The sequence below is a fragment of the Bos indicus x Bos taurus genome, chromosome 23 (assembly GCF_003369695.1).
Source record: "Bos indicus x Bos taurus breed Angus x Brahman F1 hybrid chromosome 23, Bos_hybrid_MaternalHap_v2.0, whole genome shotgun sequence".
Classification (NCBI taxonomy): domain Eukaryota; kingdom Metazoa; phylum Chordata; class Mammalia; order Artiodactyla; family Bovidae; genus Bos; species Bos indicus x Bos taurus.
The window spans coordinates 9,742,521-9,766,600 of record NC_040098.1 but is presented as its reverse complement, the minus strand read 5'-3'; the positions used below and the strand labels follow the sequence as shown (position 1 = coordinate 9,766,600).

Here is a 24,080-nt window from a genome sequence, read left to right as displayed (position 1 = left end):
TCTTGCATCCTTGAGAGGAGCACAGGAGATACAGGGACAGGGTGGGAGAGAGGTCCTTTATGAGGCCATGCTGCTTAGCTTTCCCCTTCCAGTGAGCTGCTACTTTGGGGGCCTAGGGCTTGATGAGGAGTGTAGTAATTATAGGCACCTCTATAATTATAGAGCTCTTTTAAAAACTTAAATTCATTGCTTATCCATTTCATATTCAAACATCCCCTTTGATAAATGACCAACTCCAGTAATAATATAATCAGATTTGAGTCTCCTGAGATTGCTAAAGAGAATTGCTAGCATTGGGTTAAGTCCCTTAGCTCTCCTTACCACTTCAGGTTAAAGGTTTCTGTTCAGGGCATGGATGCATAATTCTGGATTTTGAGCTTTCTCAAATCTGTGGAATGTCACTCCCTTTAAAATTTCCCCTCTCCCCAGCTATGTTTCTTTCAGATATGTTTCATAATGAAGGGAGGAGATGGCAGGTTGGGGGACCCTGGGAGAAGTTTGGAAAGGGGCTGTCTATATTGTGTTCATCAGGGTCTCACAGTTTTCTTGATACAGAGAATTCTTGCCCTGAAATTCAGCATAAATCTCTTAATTACCTGACCATTAGTAGTTTCAGGTCTCTGACTTTAGGCAGAAAGTTATATTCTTTTTTTTGTTTTGTTATTGTTACCATCTTTCTAAATTCCATATATATGCGTTAGTATACTGTATTGGTGTTTTTCCTTCTGGCTTACTTCACTCTGTATAATAGGCTCCAGTTTCATCCACCTCATTAGAACTGATTCAAATGTATTCTTTTTAATGGCTGAGTAATACTCCATTGTGTATATGTACCACAGCTTTCTTATCCATTCATCTGCTGATGGACATCTAGGTTGCTTCCATATCCTGGCTATTATAAACAGTGCTGCGATGAACATTGGGGTACACGTGTCTCTTTCCCATCTGGTTTCCTCAGTGTGTATGCCCAGCAGTGGGATTGCTGGATCATAAGGCAGTTCTATTTCCAGTTTTTTAAGGAATCTCCACACTGTTCTCCATAGTGGCTGTACTAGTTTGCATTCCCACCAACAGTGTAAGAGGGTTCCCTTTTCTCCACACCCTCTCCAGCATTTATTATTTGTAGACTTTTGGATCGCAGCCATTCTGACTGGTGTGAAATGGTACCTCATAGTGGTTTTGATTTGCATTTCTCTGATAATGAGTGATGTTGAGCATCTTTTCATGTGTTTGTTAGCCATCTGTATGTCTTCTTTGGAGAAATGTCTATTTAGATCTTTGGCCCATTTTTTGATTGGGTCATTTATTTTTCTGGAGTTGAGCTGAAGGAGTTGCTTGTATATTTTTGAGATTAGTTGTTTGTCGGTTGCTTCATTTGCTATTATTTTCTCCCATTCTGAAGGCTGTCTTTTCAGTTTGCTAATAGTTTCCTTTGATGTGCAGAAGCTTTTAAGTTTAATTAGGTCCCATTTGTTTATTTTTGCTTTTATTTCCAATATTCTGGGAGGTGGGTCATAGAGGATCCTGCTGTGATGTATGTCGGAGAGTGTTTTGCCTATGTTCTCTTGTAAACCACTTGTAAAAGAATGAAACTAGAACACTTTCTAACACCATATACAAAAATAAACTCAAAATGGATTAAAGATCTCAACGTAAGACCAGAAACTATAAAACTCCTAGAGGAGAACATAGAAAGTTATATTCTTACCTTGTATGTCATACTTGCCTTTGGAAGGCCAGACTGGATTGTCTTGAAGAACTTGACTCAAGTTTGCCCAGTGTTCTGTGGGCAGTTTCCTTTTATTGTCCAAGCTCCTAAGACTTCATCTAGCTTTGGAGTATGTATGGAGTGTAACCAGTCACTTTGCGACATAACAGGACTGCCGTCTTGCTAAGCCAAGACAGAGGGAGCCCATTTCTTCCTACCTCACCATGACTTTGTTATATATTGTGGATTTCTCACTTTTGTAATACTTTAGTCTTGTCTCAGTTAGGACTTTATTGGAGAGAATGGAACTCTGTCTTAAACTAGTCTGAATAAAAATGAGAATTAATAACGATACAAAAGTATCTTAGAACCTAACTTAGCAATTCTTTTAGGCTTCAGAAACAACCAGAACCAGAGACTTGAATGTTGTTAGACCTCTTTTTCTGGCTGTTTGTGAGTGTGTGGTGTTCTGTGTGCCTTTGGAGATTCTCTCCCTGTATCTGAAATGCCCCTTCACCCCCTTTCTTTAGATGGTTAAACAGTTCATTGGGGGTACTGTTTTGATGTTACCTAGCTGATGATGCTTTCCCTAACGTCCTAAGTTGGAGAAGGGTATTTTCTGTACTTTTGTAGTTCTTGGTTAGGTTTCCTCTCTGAAATTTACTTCATTGAATTGTGATCATGTTTCCACATCTTTTTCTTTTTTGATATTAACCTTTTTTTCCTTTAAACTTGGCGCTGTCTTCTTGTGGCACGCAGGCTCTTTGGTGCGGGGTCTTCTCTAGCTGCGGCACCCTCAGGCTTCTCTGCGTGCAGCTCACAGACTTCTCTTATGATGCACGGGCTCTAGGGTGCATGCACTCAGTTGTGGCATGCTGGCTCTCTAGTTGTGGTGCTTGGTATCTTAGTTCCCCAGCCAGGAATTGAACCTGTGTCCCCTGCTTTGGAAAATGGATTCTCAACCACTGGACCTCCAGGGAAGTCCCCCAAATCTTTCTTAACAGACTTTGTGTTCCTTGGTAGCAAAGACTTTGTCTTATTTATCTACTGTTCTAGTACCTAGAGTCATGAATGAGTGAAAATTTAACAAAAAGAAATATAGGAGAAGTAAATACTATCTATAGTTATTGATTGGCAGTTAGGGAAAGGTTTTTATGCTGCTAATTTAGTTTGATTCTGAACATAACTGTTGTTGGTTCTTTCAGCCCTGGATACTGTGTTTGGGAGTGGGATGTGTCTCTCAGTTGCTCAGAGCAGAAGCGCACTGCGCTCGAGTCACGGCGAGGTGTATCGTGCGTCGCAGCTTGTCCCCGCTCGGTTTCCGAGGGCTGAGCTTTTCCGTTTATTGCCCTTGCAACCGAAGTGTCACCACTGGCTAGCTAGGATCACACAGAGGACGGAATCCCACTCACACCCAAGAGGCTGTCCAGCTTTTTGTTCTATTAAAAATATTTGATCTTCTTTAACACATGGGGCTGGTGCAACTGGATAACCACAGACAAAAGAATGAAGTTAGACCCTCTGCCTCACTCTTTATACAAAAATTAAATAAAAAATGAATCAGTGACCTAAATAAAAGTAAAATAATAAAACTATTAGAAGAAACATAGGGATAAGTCTTCATGACCTTGAATTTGGCTACTGATTCTTAGATTTGACATCAGAGTCACGTGCAATAAAAGAAAAACTAGATAAATTAGACTGCAGTAACAAAAACAAACTTCGTGTTGCATCAGAAGACTTTATCAAGAAAGTGAAGACAGTCAGCATAATGGGAGAAAATATTTGTAAATCTTATATCTAATAAGGTTCTAGTATCCAGAATATGTAAAGAACTCTTTCAATTGCACAATAGAAAGACAAGCAGCCCAGTCACAAAAATGAACAAAGGATTTGAATAGATGTTATTTCCAAAGAGGATATACAAATAGCAAACAAGTACATGAAAAGTTGTTTATTGCTCATTAAGAAAATGAAAATCAGAACCACAGTCAGACACCACTTCACACCCACTAGTGGTAGTTGCTTAGTCATCTCCGACTGTGACCCTATGGACTGTAGCCCACCAGGCCCCTCTGTCCATGGGATTCTCCAGTCATGAATTCTGGAGTGAGTAGCCATTCCCTTCTCCAGGGAAATCTTCCTAACCCAGGGACTGAACCCGAGTCTCCTACATTGTAGGCAGATTCTTTCCTGTCTGAGTCACCAGGGAGTCACCCTAGAATGGCTCTAATAATAGAAAAAAGAAGTATTGTGAGGATGTAGAAAAATAGAAACACTTATACATTGTTGATAAAAATGCAAAACGGTTCAGCTGATGTGAAAAACAGTATGGTGGTTTTTCAAAAAAGTTAAACAGAAGAATTACACGTGACCCAGAAGTTCTACTCTTGGGTATATATCTGAAGAAATGAACACATATGCCCACCCAGACATTTGTGTATGAATGTTTATAGCAGTAATAATCAAAAGGTAGACACAATCTAAATGCCCATCAACAAATGAATGGATAGTCAAAATGTAGTATATACATATAATGGAATATTGTTAGGCCATAAAAAGGAATAAATACTGATCAACATGCTACCATTTGGGATAAATCTCAAAAATATTATGCTAAGTAGAAGAAGCCAGACATAGAAGGTTACACATATTGTGTCATTCCTTTTATTTATATAAATTATCCAAAATAGACAAATTCATAGAGACAAAACAGATTTGTAGTTGTCAGGGGATGGAGAGGAAGGAATAATGAGAAATGATTACTTAATGGGTAGGTGGTGTTTATCTCAAATGATTTAAAAGTTTGAAAGTAGAGGTAGTTGCAAATCCCTGTGAATAAAATAAATACCATTGAATTATATCTTATCCTTTAAAGTACGTAGCCTGAAACTGCATACTTATAATCTGAAACAGTGCCACTGCCTTGGGTTTTCATGCAGAATGCTAGTTTTTTACTTTCTCTTTGGAAGCGGTATAGCTGCTGCTGTTAGAAGGACCAGTTCTAAAAAGTTTAAGAATTAATGGGCCAGTAAATAGCCAGGAAAAGAAGGATGAAGAAACAATCTTGGACTTGGCGAGGGCTCTAAGAAGTGGGTAAACAGTGGTGTGACCTTTGCTGCTCCTCTTAATAAAATCTTTCCCTAGTTCTTTCTTCCTGTCTTCACATATTAAATAGTATCATCTGTTAGTTAACTTTTAGGTTTGAAAATATTTGAGCCTTCTTTAGTTCAGCTTCTGTTCCCTACCTGCATTCATCTTTGTTTTAATAAAATTCTCAGTTTCTTCGAGGCCTTAACATTATTGAGAGTCACATTTTTTGCCCCTCATTTTGGTCTTCCACACAAGAGGCTTGTTGAGTTGATGTTGGAAAGCCCTGGTAAGAACTGCCACCTGTTTTGCTGACCCTTTTTCTAGTCAGGTTTTCTCAGTCATTCAGGATAGTGAGGTCTTCTGGTTCCTGCTAGGCCTGTGCCTTGAGAGCAGGGTCGTTGACACTCTATAGGTGAGAGAGACTTCTTGAAGTTCTGAGTAAGTATTGCTTGAAGCCTGAAGATGCTGCTGTTCATGTTTAACTGGATTGATTCATTATTCTGATTTCCCAATTTATGTCCAGATTGTATGGATAGTTTTCTTTTTTTTTTCTTACAAGTAATTTGAATCCTTTTCAGTTTCTTGTTCAGAGAGGAAAAGGAAAGATATCTAATTTTATTTTGCTGAAAATCTGAGCTAATACTTGGACTTCTGGCATTCCTTCTTAAATTCTGATTTCCTAGTTTTTTTAACTGTTTTCTTTTACTCCTGTATTTTTGGGATGATGTTCCTGATGTATATTCAGTATATTGATGATTTTTCTTCATAAGACTGTTAATCTGACTTATGTTTGTATAAATAGTACAAAAATAAATCTTCTGTGTTTGTGAATATATACACAATTAGACATTTGACCACTTTCAAAAATTTGGCTTAATGAGATGTTATAATTAGCTGATTTATAGAATTCATGATGGTACTTAGTATGTTCTTAAGAAAATAAGATGTTCAGAGCATTGGTAGATAATTGGAACATTCTGGATAAGTTAAAAGATATAGATAGACGTGTGCAAGTTATTTACCTGTCGGTGTGTCTGTGGCCTCATCTATAAAATGAAGGTTGGACAGTATCACTTCTGAGTTACAGAATTGTGTTTCATCAGAAAACACATATCAGCACTACCAGATTCATCTACTCCAATCAGGTTAACTTGATTATCAGTGTGGTTGAAACTGTGTTGTGCACCAAGCCCATTTTTTTTTATCCCCAGATGGAAAAGCTGCCTTGGGCTGATAAGCATCAGTGTGAGAGATAGTTGCAGTTACCCTTGTTTGAGTCCCTGGTTTGCTGCAGACTGCTGGGCTTTATAATGGAGAGGACCCTTGCCTGTAATGGGTGTCTTTTCTGTCCAAGGCTGAGTGCCTTGCACATGGATAAATGTTCGTTAATTAAATGTCTGCCAACCTAAGGCATTGGCATTTACACACATTGCCTCATGCAGTCTTCACAGCCCACCTTGTAACACCAACTTTGTAATATAAAATATAAGCCAAACTTACCATAAAAAACTCAGTTTTGTACATGAGTAAACTGACACAGATGATTAGCCACTTGTTCAAAGCCCCACAACCAGGGATTAGGAGCTTCCTCTAAATAAAGCCATTTAAAATTTTACCTTTTTATAATGAAATGGGATCTAATAAAAAACTTAAAACTTTTCCACAGGAAGGAAGCCATAAATAAATTGAAAAGACAGCTGATGGACTGGGAGAAAATATTTGCAAACAATGTACTGACAAAGGCTTAATTTCCAAAATACACACAGAGTGCATACAACTCAATAATAAAAAAACCAAACCCAATGGAAAAATGAGCAGACTATCTAAATAGACATTTCTTCAAAGAAGACAAACGGATGACCAGTAAGCACATGAAAAGATGCTCAGTATTGCTAATTATTAGAGAAATGCAAATCAAAACCACAGTGAGGAATCACCTCACACCAGTCAGAAAGGCCATCATTAAAAAGTCTACAAATAACAAGTGCTGTTGAGGGTGTGGAAAAAAGCGAATCCTTCTGCACTGCTGCTGTGAATATAAATTAGTGTAAGCTCTTCCATAGAGACAATTGGAGATTCCTTAAAAAACTAAAAATAGAGTTGCCACATGATCCAACAATTCCATTTCCATGCCTGTATCGGGAGAAAACTAGTAAGATACGTGCACCCCCACGTTCATCGCAGCACTGTTCACAATAGCCAAAATATGGAAGCAGCCTAATTGTCCATCAACAGATGAATGGATAACAAAGATGTGATGAATATGTATAATGGAATATCACTCAACCATAAAAAGAATGTAATAATGCCACGTTCAGCAACATGGATGCACCTGGAGATTATCATACTGATCAAAGTAAGTCAGAAAGGCAAGTAACAAGTGATATTACCTACATGTGGAACCTGAAACACCTGAAACATGATCCAAATGAATTTATTTACAAAACAGGCTCACAGACATAGAAAGCAAACTTATTGTTACCAAAGGAGAAAAGGGGGTGCAGAGGATACAAATTTAGGAGTTTGGGATTAGCAGATACACACTACCAGATGAACAGCAAGGCCCCACTGTAGAGCACAGGGAGCTATATTCAATATCCTGTGATAAACCATAATAGAAAAGAATATAATAAAGAATATATTTGGATCACTTTGCCGCACATCAGAAACCAACACAACATTGTAAATCAACTTCAGCTCAGTTGTGTCTGACTCTTTGCAACCCCATGGACTGCAGCACGCCAGGCTTCTTGCCACCAGCTCCCGGAGTTCACTCAAACTCATGTCCATAGAGTCAGTGATGCCATTCAGCCATCTCATCCTCTGTCCTCCCGTTCTCCTTCTGCCTTTAATCTTTCCCAGCATCAGGGTCTTTTCTGATGAGTCAGTTCTTCACATCAGGTGGCCAAAGTATTGGAGCTTCGCATCAGTCCTTCCAATGAATATTCAGGATTGATTTCCTTTAGGATTGACTGGTTTGATCTCCTTGCAGTCCAAGGGACTCTGAAGAGTCTTCTCCAACACCACAGTTCAAAAGCATCAATTCTTCAGCACTCTGCTTTCTTTATGGTACAACTCTCATATCCATACATGACTCCTGGAAAAACCATAACTTTGACTAGATGGACCTTTGTCAGCCAAGTAATGTTTCTGCTTTTTAATATGCTGTCTAGTTGGACATATCAATAAAAATAAAGTAAAATAAAAATTGAGCATTTTAACCATTTTAAAGTGCATAGTTCTGTGGCATAAAGTATATTCACGATGTTATGTAATCATCACCATCACCCATCTTCTTCGCCTGTGCCTTTTTTCCGCTTGTTACACTGCTCCCCTTCGTTCTTTAGGCACCTTTAACTTTGAGATCAGAGTAAAAACTTTTCTTGAGCGAAGACACTGAAGGAGCCCGGAGGTTTAAACTTTCAGGCTGGGCTGAACACTGCATGGTGTCCGGGTTTCTTTCCCATGTCTTCAACCATCTGTGTTGCACGTGGAGTTTCTTGTTGCCTAATAGTAGTTGAGCATGTTGTTTTAAGCAGGAGTGCATGCTATCATGTTTGCTTATTCTCACACTGAATTGGAGCTGTTTAAGTCTGTTCCTCCTGTTCTTCGGCCCAGGGAGGCAGTAATCTAAATGGTCTAAGCGCTGATGGGGGCTGTGTACCTGCCCTGTGGGTTAGGGAACTGCCAGGCTAATGTCCTCTCTTTCTGCCTTGTACTTGGGCAATGATTATGCTTTGTCATCCTTCACTCTTTCCTGCCAGGAGACTAGTTCTCTACTTTCAGTTTCACTTTGGGGTTTAAAAATGTTTCTTAATCTTTCTCTGGCTGAGTTCTCTGGATAATATAGGTACAAGTAAGCAGTTTTGTTGGCTTGGCTGTGGGTTAAGTAGGAATGTGTGAAAAAAGGTTTGAGGAGTGGGGTGGATCCGCCTAAGTAGAGTAACTGGACTTTTCCACTTGTTCGTGTTTCTGCTATGCTGGTCTCAAAGTCCTGTCTGATAGCAGGCACAGCCAAGTGGTGAAATATGACACAGGCTGAATATGAGAATTGGCAGTTGTCCTGAGTGCACAAATAGTTTCTTCGCTCCCAAGCATATTTTACAGCGAAGTGAACAGAAAACAATTCAGGCTGTCTGCCTGAGACCTTTGGCAAAAAAAAATTATCTTTATGAAAAGGTGGACAGTTAAAAAGTTTTCAGAAGAACAAAATACAAATTCGGCCTCTTTTTCTTTCCCTCATTTTATGTCTGATCTCTAAACGTAAGGCTGATTCCAGACATACTCCTGAGTCTGTTGGTGAGTGGTAGGATCTGGGACTCCCTAAGTTCGACCAGTCACATATTCTTCACTTTAGATAAGTACCAACTAGATAAGGAAGTTGCTGGAAAGACTGAAGCCCAAGCTTTCCTATTGAATGGTCAAATAAACAGGCACAGTTTGGACCCTCACCCAGCTCTGCTCCATGTAAATTTTATCTGGCACACACGTGACAGGCCAGCATTTGGTGGTAATGTAATTCCGGTCATTACTCACTAATACTGCAGGCCACCGTTGCATGGGGCTTGACCTGAGGTGGCTGCTCTAAATATAGCCCTCCTTTCTGGCAGCTGCAAACACCTGGAAGAGTAGGCAGGCCCTCAGCAGAAAGCATTTGCTGTTAACAGCATGTGTGTTGGGCAGTTGTGTACCGTCAGGCCTTACATCATGCTATGTTTATGCATAATTAAAAACAACCCACTGGGTCCGTTGGCTTATGCTCGGGTTATATTTGGAAAAATGCTCTTTGTGTTTTTCCTTGGGGACTGGGGATGATGTCACTAGTTTGAGGAGGACCATAAGAGAAGCAGTTAATGTAATTACCAACAATTTCTTTAATGAACACAGCTTACTTAACTTAGCGGCCTTTGGTTTCTGCCACTGATGAGCCAAACTGTCAGCTGTATGATTCTGTTCAGTTAGGGACTGGTTTGTATGCTTGGTAGTTCCTTCTCATTAGGAAGTTTATAAGTAATTTAAAAAAACACCAACATTTACAAAATTGTGCTTCTAAAAAGAAGCTGCACATGGCTCGTGAAAGTGTAAAAGATACTTGTGTGCTCAGTTACTCAGTTGTGTCTGACTCTTTGCAACCCCATGGACTGTAGCCAGGCTTCTCTGTCCATGAAATTTTCCAGACAAGAATGCTAGAGCGAGTTGCTGTTTCCTGCCCCAGGGGATCTTCCTGACCCAGGAATTGAACCTGCATCTCTTGCACATCACTGCGCCACCTGGAAAGCCCCAAAAGATATTTAACCTCTCATGAAAAGAGAAAACCATTTTCAGACCTCACCAAGATCTTGTTTTTCACCCATCAGATTGACAGAAATACAAAATGTTAGAGAAGTATTGTTAATGAATGAATGGGGAAATAGACATTCCATACTTTCATGGTGAGAGCATTCACTAAGTGTATAACTTTTTATTGAAGGAAGTTTAGATATATCTATTAAAGCCACAAATAATACCTGTGTGTGTGTGTGTATGGAAAAGAAGAGATGAGATAGGTATTTTTCATCGTATGAAGCTTTTTTAAAACTTTGTTATTTTTGGTTGTGCCAGGTCTTTGTTGCTGTTCCAGCTTTTCTCCAGTTGCAGAGAATGGGGGCCACTCTTGAGCTGTGGTGTGTGGGCTTCTCATTTCAGTGGCCTATGTTGTTGCAGAGCACAGGCCCTAGAGTGTGGGATCAAAACTTGTGCAACACAGGCGCCCTGCGGCATGTGGGATCTTCCTGGATGTAACCCACGTCCCTTGCATTGACAGGCAGATTCTTAACCACTGGACCACCGTGGAAATTCCCATTGTATTAAACTTTGTGAACCAAGTATTGCCTTTTTAAAAAATGAGAATTTTCTTTAATGCAGCTTCCTTGAAGTTTAGTCACATCTATGGAGGACTCTTTTAATTGACTTTCTTAGCCATACTTGCTGTCCTTATGGGTAAAAGGGGAACTTCTCACATTGTTGCTGATGGTGCTAATAATGCTTACTTTCTATGTGGGTACCTTGTGAAGAAAGTATTGCACAAGTTTGTTGGTCCTTGTGTTTTTTCCTGTTGTTCCTAAGCCAGAATCAACGACTCTGAAGATTAACATACTAGGAGCCATCTGTATACCTTCTTTATACAGGTTCTATAACATGGCCTAAGAAAACAGGCCTAGTTTTCTTTTGTTTGACAATTAGATTATATGCTCTGGAGAGGACTGAAGTCGTTTGCCTTTTCTTTTTATTTGTAGGAACCTACAAGCAGCAATTGGCGCATATTATGACTTTGAGAGCCCAAACATCAGTGTACCCTCCATGTCCTTTGTTGAAGATGTCACCATAGGAGAAGGGGAGTCGATACCTCCTGATACTCAGTTTATAAAAACGTGGCGGATCCAAAATTCTGGTAAATGTATAAAGAGCAATCTTCCCTTGCCCAGTTTTCTTTTCTTAGCAGTTAAAAGAAACAAGGAAATGTTTTAGCTTAAATTACGTGATTGTGTAACTCTTTTTTTCCTTATACATGATGTAGCATTTTCTTGTACTGGTATGATGACCCAAACACCAATAAAATATTCCGTGGATTAGGAAGAATTTCGGTCTTGACATTTAAACACAATTCAATATTCTTTTGATACCAGGAGCTAGGCATGTGTTGGTTGTGGTATTGTCTCCACAAGTATAGCTCTACTCCATCGTTTTATTTCTGCTCTAATTAATCTTCCAGTTATTTCCAGCATGCTAGAGAAGGTACATCCTTGAAAAGAACAAGGTAGCTAGAGTTGTGAGCATCTGCTCTTTTGAAAGCTCATTTCTTTGCAACCACAAGGATTATTCTGTCTGAAATTTTCATCGAGCTATCTATCTGAGCTGTTATCATCACTTTGAAAAATAGGGTAAGAAGTGTACCAATTTGCTCAGAATAGAAAAGATGGAAAGATTGAGAAGTTGCTTTTTTAAAGAATTATTGATTGTTTTGACTTACTGCTGACTTAAGAAAAATTCAGCATAAATTAATTATGGTTCTTTGAAAATAATGTCTGATAACTTGTTACATTCTTTTCAAATGACTTTTAAAATTTGAATGAGTTTATTAGCATGTCTTATTCCATCCAGTAACAATTTATGCTGACTAGGTGAGGATGCTTTAACTTCCTTATTATTGAGTGTTTACAAAAGAAATTCTGAGAGATGGAAAGTTTTCTAAAAGTACAAAAGGAGTATTTAGCTAAAATTTCTTGGTGTGGGGGATCCCTGTCTAGCATGGTAATAGTAATGGTAATCTGATGTGAAATCATAGAAAACTCTGAGGACTCAAACCTTTTGTTGGACGCTGTTTACTTCTCAGTTCTTTATACTTCAGTTTTTTATGATGGGGAGAGACTGGCTAAGCTAGCCTTTTATATCATAATTAGTATACCAAACTTATTATTAGTTTGTCTGGCTTATTTGGAAATAACTTTAGCTTGGATGAAGGTTTGGTGTGTGTTGGAGCAAAAACACATAATCTGGATTGACCCATTGTTACAGGTGACTGGACATCAGTGACTTTATAAAATTTTCATTAGCTTCTTTTCCCCTTTGGTTGTAACAGTGTGGTGCATTGTCAGTTTGAGAGGCACATGGTAATACAGGAAAATAGCCATGTTTTCTATTTTTGTTGAAATTCTTGTTACAAGTTTGATTGTTTTATGTTCCTAATTTGTCTCACCTTCTTAATGTTGCCTGCTTTTAAAAACGTTAAAACAATTTCTTCACGTCAGCTTTTATTCATCATGTTTCTTCTCTGACTCACTAAAATCTGTGTTGCTGATCAAAAATGCTTTTGAAACCTAGCCATGAATTTTTTAAATGAGTGATGTTTGTTTAGAAAGTATAACTTATTAAAAGTTTTGTTTATTTAAAATAATGAATCCAAGACCTTGTTTACTTAATAGTGAAAACACTGGAAATGGTCTGGCTTTCCATGGGTTCTTTATAGTGTTCTTCAATACTGAAAGTTGTCAGAGTACTGTTAAATGTTTTAAATACCGTTTTGTTGCAGAATACCATTTTATATTTCAGAAAGCCTCTTTGAAATATCTTCTCACTCACTAGACAGTTCCTTGGGTTAATGGGAGGTTGGAAGGGATTGATATAAAATGGCTAGAATGTCAAATCAGAACCCCAAAGAGACTTTCACCTTGACTTGAAGCAAAACTTGTTTTGGTGGAACTGGCTCTTTTTCCTCCTACTTTTTGCATAATAAGTGCAATTTAAAACAGTCTCTGGGTCTACAGCCTTTCTTCCTATAAAGGACATTTTTGTTCCTGTACACCTCTTGAAAAATTGGGCAACAGTTGCTAGAAAGGTACTTCGAACAAATAGGTTTTGTCTTCTTCTGGAAGTTGTTATACCAATTGTAAAATAGTTTTGTTTGTAGACTAAATGCTTTCCATTTGATTAAGAAGAAACTGGCCTGCCATAGTTACGTGACAGATATGTTATTAGAGATACAAGGAAGGCAGGCACGTGAGCTGGTTCTTCGGCGTCATCCTAATCTGGCTTGAGTTCTTTCTGCAGGTGGAGTGGTAACACAGGAGTAGTGTGGACTGGAACTGCCCTGGTGGTCCAGCAGTTAAGACTCTGTGCAGGAGGCATGGGTTCAGTCCCTGGTCAGGAAACTAAGCTCTCATATCCTGCGTAGTGAGGCCAAAAAAAAAAAAGGAGGAAGAAGTAGAGTAGGCCTGAGCTCTTTCTCCTCTGGCTCTCATTCATAACCTTCCTTAAGAGATAAGTTCCCCCTGAAAGAGTTTCATAAATAATTTTCATGGTGCCTCTCTGCTGTCATGTTTCAGGCATACTGGACATTCAAGTTTACAAAAGATGAGATTGATAGGAAGGAACTGCATATAGCTGTCCCAGCACCTTCCCCAAGGAAGATAAATGTCATGCATTGTTTAAAATTAAATGCCTGCTATGAAAGTCCTTAGATTCATATCACAGAAAAAGAGAAGTGAGACATATAATGACATAGATGCAGAATCCCAGGATCTACACTTTTGGTACTGTGTAAGTTTTAGAAGTTTGGGGAAACTTGCCAAGGATACTTTATGGTTTAAAATGAAAATTTGAAACTGTCCCTCTTAAGCCAAAAGTAGACCATTCTCTTTACCATTACTTAAAGCTTCTCAGTTATCATAGCCATGCTCTGCTATCCAGCTGTGATGAGTGTTTAACTAAGCATATTATGATAACTCTTACATTTATATGACTTTAATGAAGTAGTTGTGATTGTCATATGAGAGAGTGACCGCAAAGTCATCTATATTTTCTAAACTACGTAGAAATGAATATAGAACAAGAGTTGATGGGGGAGGAAGGGAAACTTGAGAAAGAACAACTATTCCCTCCATTTTTCTTCAGCTCCTTAATAGAGTTACATTTCTTATGTTCCAGTCACTTTATCAGGTACAGGAAAGAAAATGGTACCCAGATCAGTGAAGGTCTCTGTTTGCCTGTAGCTTAATTTGAAATGCATTCTCTAAACTACGAGGGGTTAAAAAACAGAAGGGGGTCTTCGTTGAAGTTTGTCTTTTGTCTTGCTCTTTGGCTGTTCCTTCTGTCCCCAAACTAAATCTCAGACTTTCTGAAACTGGTGGACTTTTGTTTTTGCCATACTCACTGTCATCTCAAAGTTGCCATATGATAGGGTTTTTTGTCTTGTTTTGACTTTTTATTTTTTAATAAAATTATATTCCGTAATAACTGAAGAATCACAACCTTTGTGTGCTTGTGATACTTAACTTGAAAAGTTGTAAAACATAGACTAGTCTTTCTTTTCTTCTAGAAGCATGTATCTACCCCACAGTAAGCCAGTTTGTAAGAGACTTAATTTGAAGCCCTATTATGTTACACTTCTCAAATCCAGATTTTTCTGGTATGCTTAGCTTGGTAGGTCAAACAGCCATCAGTATTTCCCTTCCTTCTGTATCAGGAACCAGTATCAGTGACCTTTTCAGAGTTACCTGCCTTTACATTTGGGGTTGTAAGAACTATATGTCATTGTAAACTGTTGGCAGCTCTCAGAAGGCAGATGATTGGTTCTTCATTTTATAGCCAAGTAACACTTTAGAGCTGATGATGCATAACCCTTCCAGTTTTTTCTTCAAGAAGCTCTCCAAGTACCACATCAGTAGGGTCTGACATAGAAAAAGATAGGACCGTAGCCATCTAATTTTTAATAGTTTCACAGCTTACCAAGTCTCCTGGGAATAGAGCAGTACTCCCTCTTTTGCATAGATGAGAGATCCAACTGTCTCAGCTGCTTGTGCTTGTCTGATCAGGGCAGCCAAGTATTTCCCATACCCAGGCGGTCTTGGTTTTCATTTTCTTTAAAGTTCTAAAAACATTCTTGGGTTTTCATATAAACAGATGTTGTCTTGTTTGATATGTGTGTGCGTGCGCGTGCATGTGTGCATATGTGTCTTTTAAAGAATAATTACGGATTCACCCCTATAGTAGTAATTTAATTTTTCTTTTGGATATTTATCTTTAAAGAGACCAACATTTTCCAAGGTACTTCACGTCAACTGCTACTATTCTTGACCTAAGACAAATATACTTTTGCTAGGCCATAGGCCCCAGAAATGAAAAAAAGAATTTGCGTGTATTACCCGTGTATCATCCACAACCTTCTCAATAGCAGCAGTTGCCCTTTAAAGTGTTAATTTAAGAGGGCACTTTGCTGTTAGAATTTAAAAAAAAAAAAAAAAAAAACATAGCAACCCCTGCTCCATCTGCTACCCTAAATAGCATGAGCCACAGCAGGTACCATTCATGAGGCTGAGATCTCAGCAGTAGAGTGTTGGTTGCTTTTCCTGTCTGGTTCTCCCTTTTTTGAGTAGTAAGCCATCAAGTTTCTAAACTGGCCTGGCACTTCAAGAACAAGGGACTGAGGAATCCTAGAGTACTGTTAGATGAGTTTTCAACATGCTGAGAGTCTTGCCGTGCCCAGCTTTTCATAGTGATTTATGTTTATAATGAATGTAGAAAAGATACAGAGAGGTTTCTGTGTATAGTAAAAAGGAGTGTGTCAGAGAGACTTCACAGAAAGTATCACATCTAGTCACTGTATGTGGCTACCTGTGACCGGTCAGAAGTCAGTGTATTGATTTCTCATGTGAGTTAGTTACATGAATATAGGTGCACAGGAGTGGGAACCAAATAGGACCTTTGCCACCTCCAAAGGCGGACAAGGCATTCTTGCCAAAGCTATTTCTCTGTCTTGCCGTTCCTGTTCTTTCTACAAGCACCTCTGGCTGGTGTCACCACCCCTGAGACCATGGGTCACTGTACTGTTATCAGGGCCTGCTGTTCATACTTTCCCCACTACTGTTTGCCCCTGAAAATGAAGCTTTCACTTGACTCCTCTGTCTTTATTTGCAGTCTTTTGACCCTCAATCTTTTCATTGTTAGGGACTCCAGAAGAAAAAGCAGGGAAAAAGTAGTTTTAAAATGAAAGTAATACAGAAATTACTCTTCATGAGTTTCATCCTCTTTCCTCAACGGAAAAACTGGGGACAGTCAGGCATATTTTTACTTTGAATGTCAGTTCAAAAGTTAAAGTGCAAATGGTCGTGTTTCTTAGTAGAGAAGAAAGCAGTCCTCCAGAGATGTGGGGCTGAGCTTCGTTTCCATGGCTCCTTTCAGACTTCATTCCTAGGTTCTATGGGTTAGTGTGATGTGTAGCCTTCCCTGGGCCCCCAAAACACTACTTCTTGAGAAACCGCCTTGCTTTTGCCATGTGTGCTTTCTCTTAGGGATAGACCATTGGTCAGAGGTTGTCGACTCTGATTCTCTCTAATCAGTGTATAGCTCAAGAGTATGGGTAGGTTTATGTATGTGTGAGAGACCAAGAGGCATCTTCTACAGTTTTGTAATAAACTGCACCCAGCATAGGACCACTGATTGCCTAACATTTTTTTCTTTTGCTTGAACTCAGGGGCAGAGGCCTGGCCTCCAGGGGTTTGTCTTAAATATGTCGGGGGAGACCAGTTTGGACATGTGAACATGGTGATGGTGAGATCGCTAGAGCCCCAAGAGATTGCAGATGTCAGCGTCCAGATGTGCAGCCCCAGCAGAGCAGGAATGTATCAGGGACAGTGGCGGATGTGCACTGCTACAGGACTCTACTATGGAGGTGAGTATGTCCCTGTGCAGCCCAGGGGCGAAGGGGTTAAGGTAACTTCTCAGCTTCCCCAGCACTGCTCACAGAGCTTGTCAAATTATGTAGCAGGGTGTGGTCTCTTTTCCAGCCCCATGCTGGTAAATGATTTGAATTTAATGACTAATTGATTCGGTCAAGTGTTCTCTTTACGCTGGAATTTAGTTAACATTTAGTGAAGTGTATGAGATATATCTTGCAGTCTAAACAATGACTTAGTAGCGCTGCTGTTTTTATAATATAATCTAGTAGGTGCTCTAAGAATACTGAAGGCAGTTTTGTTCTCACAGTCTCTAGAGACAAGTTGTATTAAAGAAAGATATAATGCACAAAATGTGCCTATGTCTCTGATGACCTGTCAAGATACTAAAACCTCTCACTCCTTCTCTTTATTGCCACACTTTGTGGACAGCGTGATTTCCATCCATTGTCTTTTATTTCCATATCCCTTATTCTTCAACCCGGTCAATCCTATACCCACTTCGATAATGTTGATTAACAACTACCGAGTTTCCAAATTCAGTAGCTCCTTTCCAGTCTTCACACTAACTGACCATTTGGCTCCAAACTCTGAATGGTTTCTGAAATGTCTACCTTCTTAGTCACACATGATCCCTTTCTAGTTTTTCCTCTGAATGTTCTTTCTCTGTCTAGCCTCATCTTTGCCCTGGGACTACAGGCATACCTTGATTTATTGCTGTTCACTTGATTGTGCTTTATAGATAATTCTGTTTTTTACAAATTGAAGATTTGTGACAGCCTTTTGTTGAGCATATCTGCTGCTGGTGCCATTTTTTCAACAGCATTTGTTCACTTTGCGTTTCTGTGTCACATTTTGGTAATTCTACCAATATTTCAGACTTTCTCATTTTTATTATATTTGTTATGGTGGTCTGTAATGAGCAATCTATGTTGTTTCTATTATAACTTTTGGGGTGACATGAGCTGTACCCACATAAGACTGTGAACTTAATTGGTAAATGCATGTGTTTTGACCACCAACCAGCCATTCCCCCATCTCTCTCCCTTCTCCTTGGGCCTCCGTATTCCCTGAGATAAAACAATGTTGAAATTAAATTGGGTGATAACCCTTCAATGGCCTCTAAGTGTTTTAAGTGAAAGGAAGAGTCACATATTTCCCACTTTAAATCAAAAGCTAGAAATTGTTAAGCTTAGTGAGGAAGGCATATCAAAAGATGAGACCAAATAAAAGCTAGGTCGCTTTCACCAAACAGCTAAGTTTTGAAAACAAAGAAAAAGTCCTTCAAGGAAAGGAAAAGTGCTACTCCAATGAAAGGAACATAGCCTTCTTGCTGACGTGGAGAACGTTTGAGTGGTCTGGATAGAAGATGAAATCAGCCACAACATTCCCTTAAGCTAAAACCTAATCCAGAGCAAGGCCCTAACTCTTTTCAACTCTGTAAAGACTGAGAGGTGAGAGAGTTGCAGAAGAAAAGGCTAAATCTAGCAGAGGTTAGTTCTTGAAGTTTAAGGAAGGAAGTGATCTCCATAACATAAAAATGCAAGGTGAGGGAACGAGAGCTGATGTAGAAGTTGCAGGAAGTTTTCCAGAAGATCTAGCTAAGGTTATTCACCAAGGTGGCTGCCCTAAACAGCAGTGTAGACAAAATACTAATATTGTTAGAAGATACCATCTCAGACTTTCATAGCTAAGGAGGAAACAGCAGTGCCTGGCTTCAAAGGACAGGCTTTCTTGCTAGAGGCTAAGGCATCTGGGGGCTTTATGTTGAAGCCAGTGTTCACTTACCATTCTGAAACCCTAAGATCCTTAAAAATTATGCTAAATCTATCCCGCTTCTGCTCTGTAAATGAGACAGCAAAGCCTGGATGATAGTACATCTGTTTACAACATGGTTCACTGAATATTTCAAGCCTACTGTTAAGACTTTTACTGCTCAGAGAAAAGGATTCCTTTCAAAATATTACTGCTGATTGACAGTGATCCTGGTCACCCAAGAGCTCCAAGGGAAATGTAGGAGATTTTCGTGTCTACTAACACACTATCCATTGTGTAGTCATAGATCAAGGAATCATTTCTACTTTCAAGTTTTATCCTTTAATAAATACATTTTGTGAGTCTGTAGTTGCCGTAGATAGTGAATCCTCTGATGCACCTGGGTAAAGTAAATCCTTCTGGAAAAGATTAAGAATATTTGTGATTCATGGGAGGTCAAAGTATCAACGTGATCAAGATTTTGGAAGAAGTCGATTCATCGATGACTTTGGAGGGGTTTAAGAATTCACTGGAGGAAGTAACTGTAGGTGTAGTAGGTATGACAAGAGTACCAGAAGGGGAGCTTAAAGATATGACTGAATATCTAAGCTCAGCATACAACTTGAACTGGTAAGGAGTTACGTCTTACGGATGAAGAAAGAAAGCAATTTCTGAGATAGAATCTACTCCTAGTGAAGGTGCTGTGGAAGTTGTTGAAAGAATTTAGAATATTACATAAACTTAGTTGATAAAGCAATGGCAGGGTCTGAGTCCCAATTTTGAAAGAAGTCCTACTGTGGGGAAAATGCTGTCAAAACAGCCTTTCGTGCTGTAGAGAAACTGTTCATGAAAGGAAGTCAGTGCAGCAGACTTCATTTTTGTCCATAACATTTATTTGTACTGGGAAACAAAAAAATTCATGTGACTCACTTTATGGCAATATTCACTGTATTGCAGTGGTCTGGAATCGAAGCAGCTTTATCTCCAAGGTATGCCTGTATTAGATTGTGAACTGGGTGCTGTTCCTGCTCAGTGACCTCATCCACCCAGATGGCTTCAGCTGTCACCAGTACAGCATATACGGCAGTGCTCAAAGTCATGTCTGTGGTGCAGACTCTCTGGAGCTTCAAACCTTTATTGAAGTGCTTATGGACAGACAGAACCCCTGGATGTTTTGTAGAGTTTTGAATTTTAACATCTCCTAGGCAAAACTTATTCTTATGGGAACCCAACTCAGATGATCAGGCCAGAGGCTTGAGTCATCTTTTGTTCTGTCTTATCATCCTTAATCACACACCAATTCCTATTTGTTTCTCTATATCCCATGTCCTAGAGACCCAGAGAAAAATAAATACAAATCGCTCCTGTCCTCAGGGAGCTCTTATCTGGACTCATAGCCAGTGGGACCTTTGGAGTTATTTCAAGAAGTCCTGGAATTAATTTTCTCATATGTATTTTTGCAGCCAGTGGAAACTTGAAATATTTTTCTGCCTGAAAAAAAACGTTAGAAAGTGTGTCTCATAGTGTCATCTTTTGTGAAATCATTCCCTTCTGAAAACCTTTGTGCCTTCTGTAATAGAGCCAAGTTCCTTGGCATCGGGCATAAAGCTCCTCACCATCTGGTCTGGCCTCATTTCGCTTTCATCCTGTCACCTCTTTACTCACGCATCCAGTTCCCAGAGGCACCACATGGTTTCTCTTCTCCATGCCCTTGCTTGTGTTGTTCCTGTTGCCTGAAATGCCTTTTTCCTTACGACAAACCCCTGCTCATCCTCAGGGCCCTGGTGAAGTCACCTTTCCTCCTTCCCTCTTCCGCTCTTCCTACTCTCCCCACCACCCCAAGGAAGTTCGTATGTTACGCACACGCTTGAAACATATCGTGTTTTAGGTGTTTGTTTATTTATCCTTTTCTCCTACTAAACAGTAAACTGTTGGCTAAAGAGTCGGCATCATGTAACAGTCATGTTACAGTCAGCATGCAGAGAGAGTGTCTCTTCCTTTTTGGACTCTGTCTTCAGGCCGCCGCTCCTGAGAGTCTTCCTGCTTGCATAGGCAGAAGTCGTTTCCCCATGCTGAGCTCCGTTTCCCTATAAGCTTCCCTCTCCCTCCTTTGCTTTTCTTTGTCACTGTACCTCTTTCTGCCCAGTTAATTTGGTGAATGTCTAATATCACTTTTAAAACTTAAGATGATACATGTCTTGTGTATCTTTGTATATCTTGAAAAAGCTGAGCCCATTGGAGAGTGGCTGCTCAATAAATTTTTAAATGCATGTCAGTGTTTTTAAGGGAGGAGGAAGATAACATACATGACTTTTTAAAAAAAATTTCTTTGATGCAGAGATACTGCTTCCTAGTGTTCTCCCTTGTTTGAGAGCTCTAGTCTTATTTTGTATGTGTGTGTGTTAATGTTAAATTAAAAATAATTATCACTATATGGGACATTAAAATTTATACTTATAACATCCCTCCCAAATTCTGTAAGTAGGTAGAGTGTAAATATATTAGCTCTGAAGGCAGTAAAAAATGGAAAGCCTTTCTTGGTTGTATAGTCTGTGAGTTGTTTTTCAGGACTTTGAAATCTTATACCTTCATGGGATCTTAATAATTCATCTGAATCCATGGTTTTCAAGCATTTTTCTTAATCAGTGGAATCTTTTCCTTGATAAATGTATGTGAATGCCTCCTCCAAAAAAGAAAAGATAAAAATGAAACTGACTTTTTTGAATTGGGAGCCTCCTTGGCCTATGTCACCTGCTTTCTGAGATAATCTCCATTGCTGTGGGGAGAAGAGTTTGCAACTGGTCATCTAGTCTAATAAAGAATTTAATTCCATTCACAAGCTACCATATTCCAGTGAATTCCTTTTACTGTTAATTATAAAACACATAATGATAGCAGAACTGCTAAATGACAGAAAGTGAAATATACATAATGTGCATAAAGCCGCAGCTGTGGCCTCGTGGGGAAAAAACAAGCTGCCGTGTTCACCTTGGCATGATTGGCCTTTCAGGTTTTCTGCTCACTCTTAACTTGCTAGTGCACTGAGGTTAGTGTAGTGCTAGGAGTTTGGAATGTAGGACCATGTTTCCTGGGCACAAACTTGTATAAGTTAGGTAACTTCTCTTTGCCTCATCTTTCTGTTTTAAGAACAAAGCTTATTTGTTTGCTTGTTTTTGGTTGGGTGGTCTTTTCTGTTGTCTTTAGATGGTCTTTTCTAGAAAGAATCCATTCTCCTTATATTTGTAGTAATACTTATGTTGTTTGAACTCATTTCTCTTCCTAAAAGGACCTTTTGCTTATATTTAACAGTTTACAGAGTGGGTCTTCTTTCACTTTAGAATGGTTGTACTGTTTCAGTCTCTCAGCAGGATTGTGCTGTTGGCTTGTTGTCTGGACAGTTCTTCATTATGTGAGGCGTCTATGTCCCTCTCTGAGTAAATACCTGTAGCTCCCCATGTTCGTCTTGACAGCCACCCCTCCTCTCTCTCTGCATACATTTCTAACTCCCTGCACACATTTCTGACTCACTGCACACATTTCTGACTCCCTGCACACATTTCTGACTCCCTTGATTGAGTGCCACTAAGTATTTGATTCTTGGCAGATTTATTTTCAGGCCCAAATATTTTATCTTCTTCCTACAGACTTTTGCTTCTTAGATAAAAGCAACCTGTTATCTAATGCCTACTTTACGTTTGGCATTGTATTGGGCTTTTTCGTATAAATTGTCTTAGGGAAGTATTAGCTGTACTTTATGGGTGGGGAAACTGAAGACCAGAGATAAGCAATGATTTGTTTTGGTAAAAGTTATGAATTAGCTGTAAATTATAGCTATAAATCATCTGAAGTAGTTTTATGATTTTTTTGCCATTGGACATACAGGGTTCACAGGAAAACTTTGGCTCCTGGGTGTTGGAACTTGGCAGAGTTTAGGGAGACTGGGGTAAATGGTCCTCAAGTTCTCTCCATTTCCAGAGTGAGCGAAATGAGAGTTAGACTGAGATCAGCAGGGTGACTCTTAGGTAGGAAGTGTTTCCCAAGGAGCTCATGCTTGTCAGTGGGACACTTTGGACTCTTGGAAAGGAGTAAGGAGCGTGAGGGAGAAGGCTATGGCACCCCACTCCAGTACTCTTGCCTTGAAAATCCCATGGACGGAGGAGCCTGGTAGGCTGCAGTCCATGGGGTCACTGAGGGTCAGATACGACTGAGGACTCCACTTTCACTTTTCACTTTCACACATTGGAGAAGGAAATGGCAGCCCACTCCAGTGTTCTTGCCTGGAGAATCCCAGGGACAGGGGAGCCTGGTGGGCTGCCGTCTATGGGGTGACACAGAGTTGGACACGACTGAAGTGACTTAGCAGCAGCAGCAAAGGAGCATGAGTGCTCGTCCCCATTTTAGCCTTGATACAAACATGCCTCCCCTCTTCCTAATGGAGCACCCTCTTTCAGAGTTCCACAAGAGAGCTGTACCCCTGCCCTTGATGGTTCCTTCTAAAACAGAGTGGTTTTAGTTGTAAAGTAGGCACTGTTGTCATGTGATACTCTGGTGATCAAGTGCTAATGAAGGTTTCTCCCACTTGAAATAACTCTTCGTACTAAAGGCTTCACACAGGTTTTTAGGGACAATTCACATGTAGACAAAATACTTAAACATTATTCATTTAGTTTTCTCAGAGGTTAAAAATGGAACTTCTCTTATTAAGCTCCCAAATCATAATACATAATATAGACCCACAGGTTAGGAAGCTTGATGGGTGCCCCTGTGTAAGCACACCATTTGTTTAAAACCTTTGTAATATCTCCCAGTTTCTCCAGTTTACAGAATGTCCACCTTAACCAGGTAGTGCAGGATTTGCCACTCCTCATTCTTCTCCAGCGTTTTAACTGATCATGTTATAAAAGAAGTTCTGGTTTCATAGACTTCCTCTATACTCTACACCGGTGTCTTCTATTAATATATGGATGCTGTCCTACTTTGCACTAATTACCAGTTCTCTTCCCTTTTACTTATTGACCCCACCTTTAGAATGTCTCTCTTTTATGTTGCACTCAGAAAGCCTGTTTCATTTACTTCTGGACTATCCTCAATAGATGCTCTCTGTTTCAATTCTAATTTCTAGATCCCTTCAGTATCAGAAATATGAGTAGTCATGAAACATATTTCTTTTCCGATAAAAGAAATGGTAGCCTAAGCTGATTGTGATTTGTATGGGAAATGTTTTCAGAAGGGACATTTCAATTTGTAAATGAGATCCGAAATCCTTAAATATCTTTACATTCTAAGGCCTATATTAAGTTTCAAAGGTGATGGGT

The 24,080-nt window shown here is 39.4% G+C and overlaps 1 protein-coding gene across 4 annotated transcripts in view; it reads left to right on the top strand.

Moving 5' to 3' along the window:
- Positions 1-24,080, top strand: part of C23H6orf106 (chromosome 23 C6orf106 homolog) — a 107,189-nt gene that overhangs the window by 31,053 nt on the left and 52,056 nt on the right. For 3 of the 4 annotated variants that reach the window (XM_027525196.1, XM_027525197.1, XM_027525199.1), the window contains exons 2-3: positions 11,077-11,231; positions 16,809-17,006. In XM_027525196.1, the coding sequence (XP_027380997.1) occupies positions 11,077-11,231; positions 16,809-17,006 (353 nt within the window). The remainder of the gene's footprint in view (positions 1-11,076; positions 11,232-16,808; positions 17,007-24,080) is intronic. The other variant, XM_027525198.1, reaches the window with a different exon arrangement.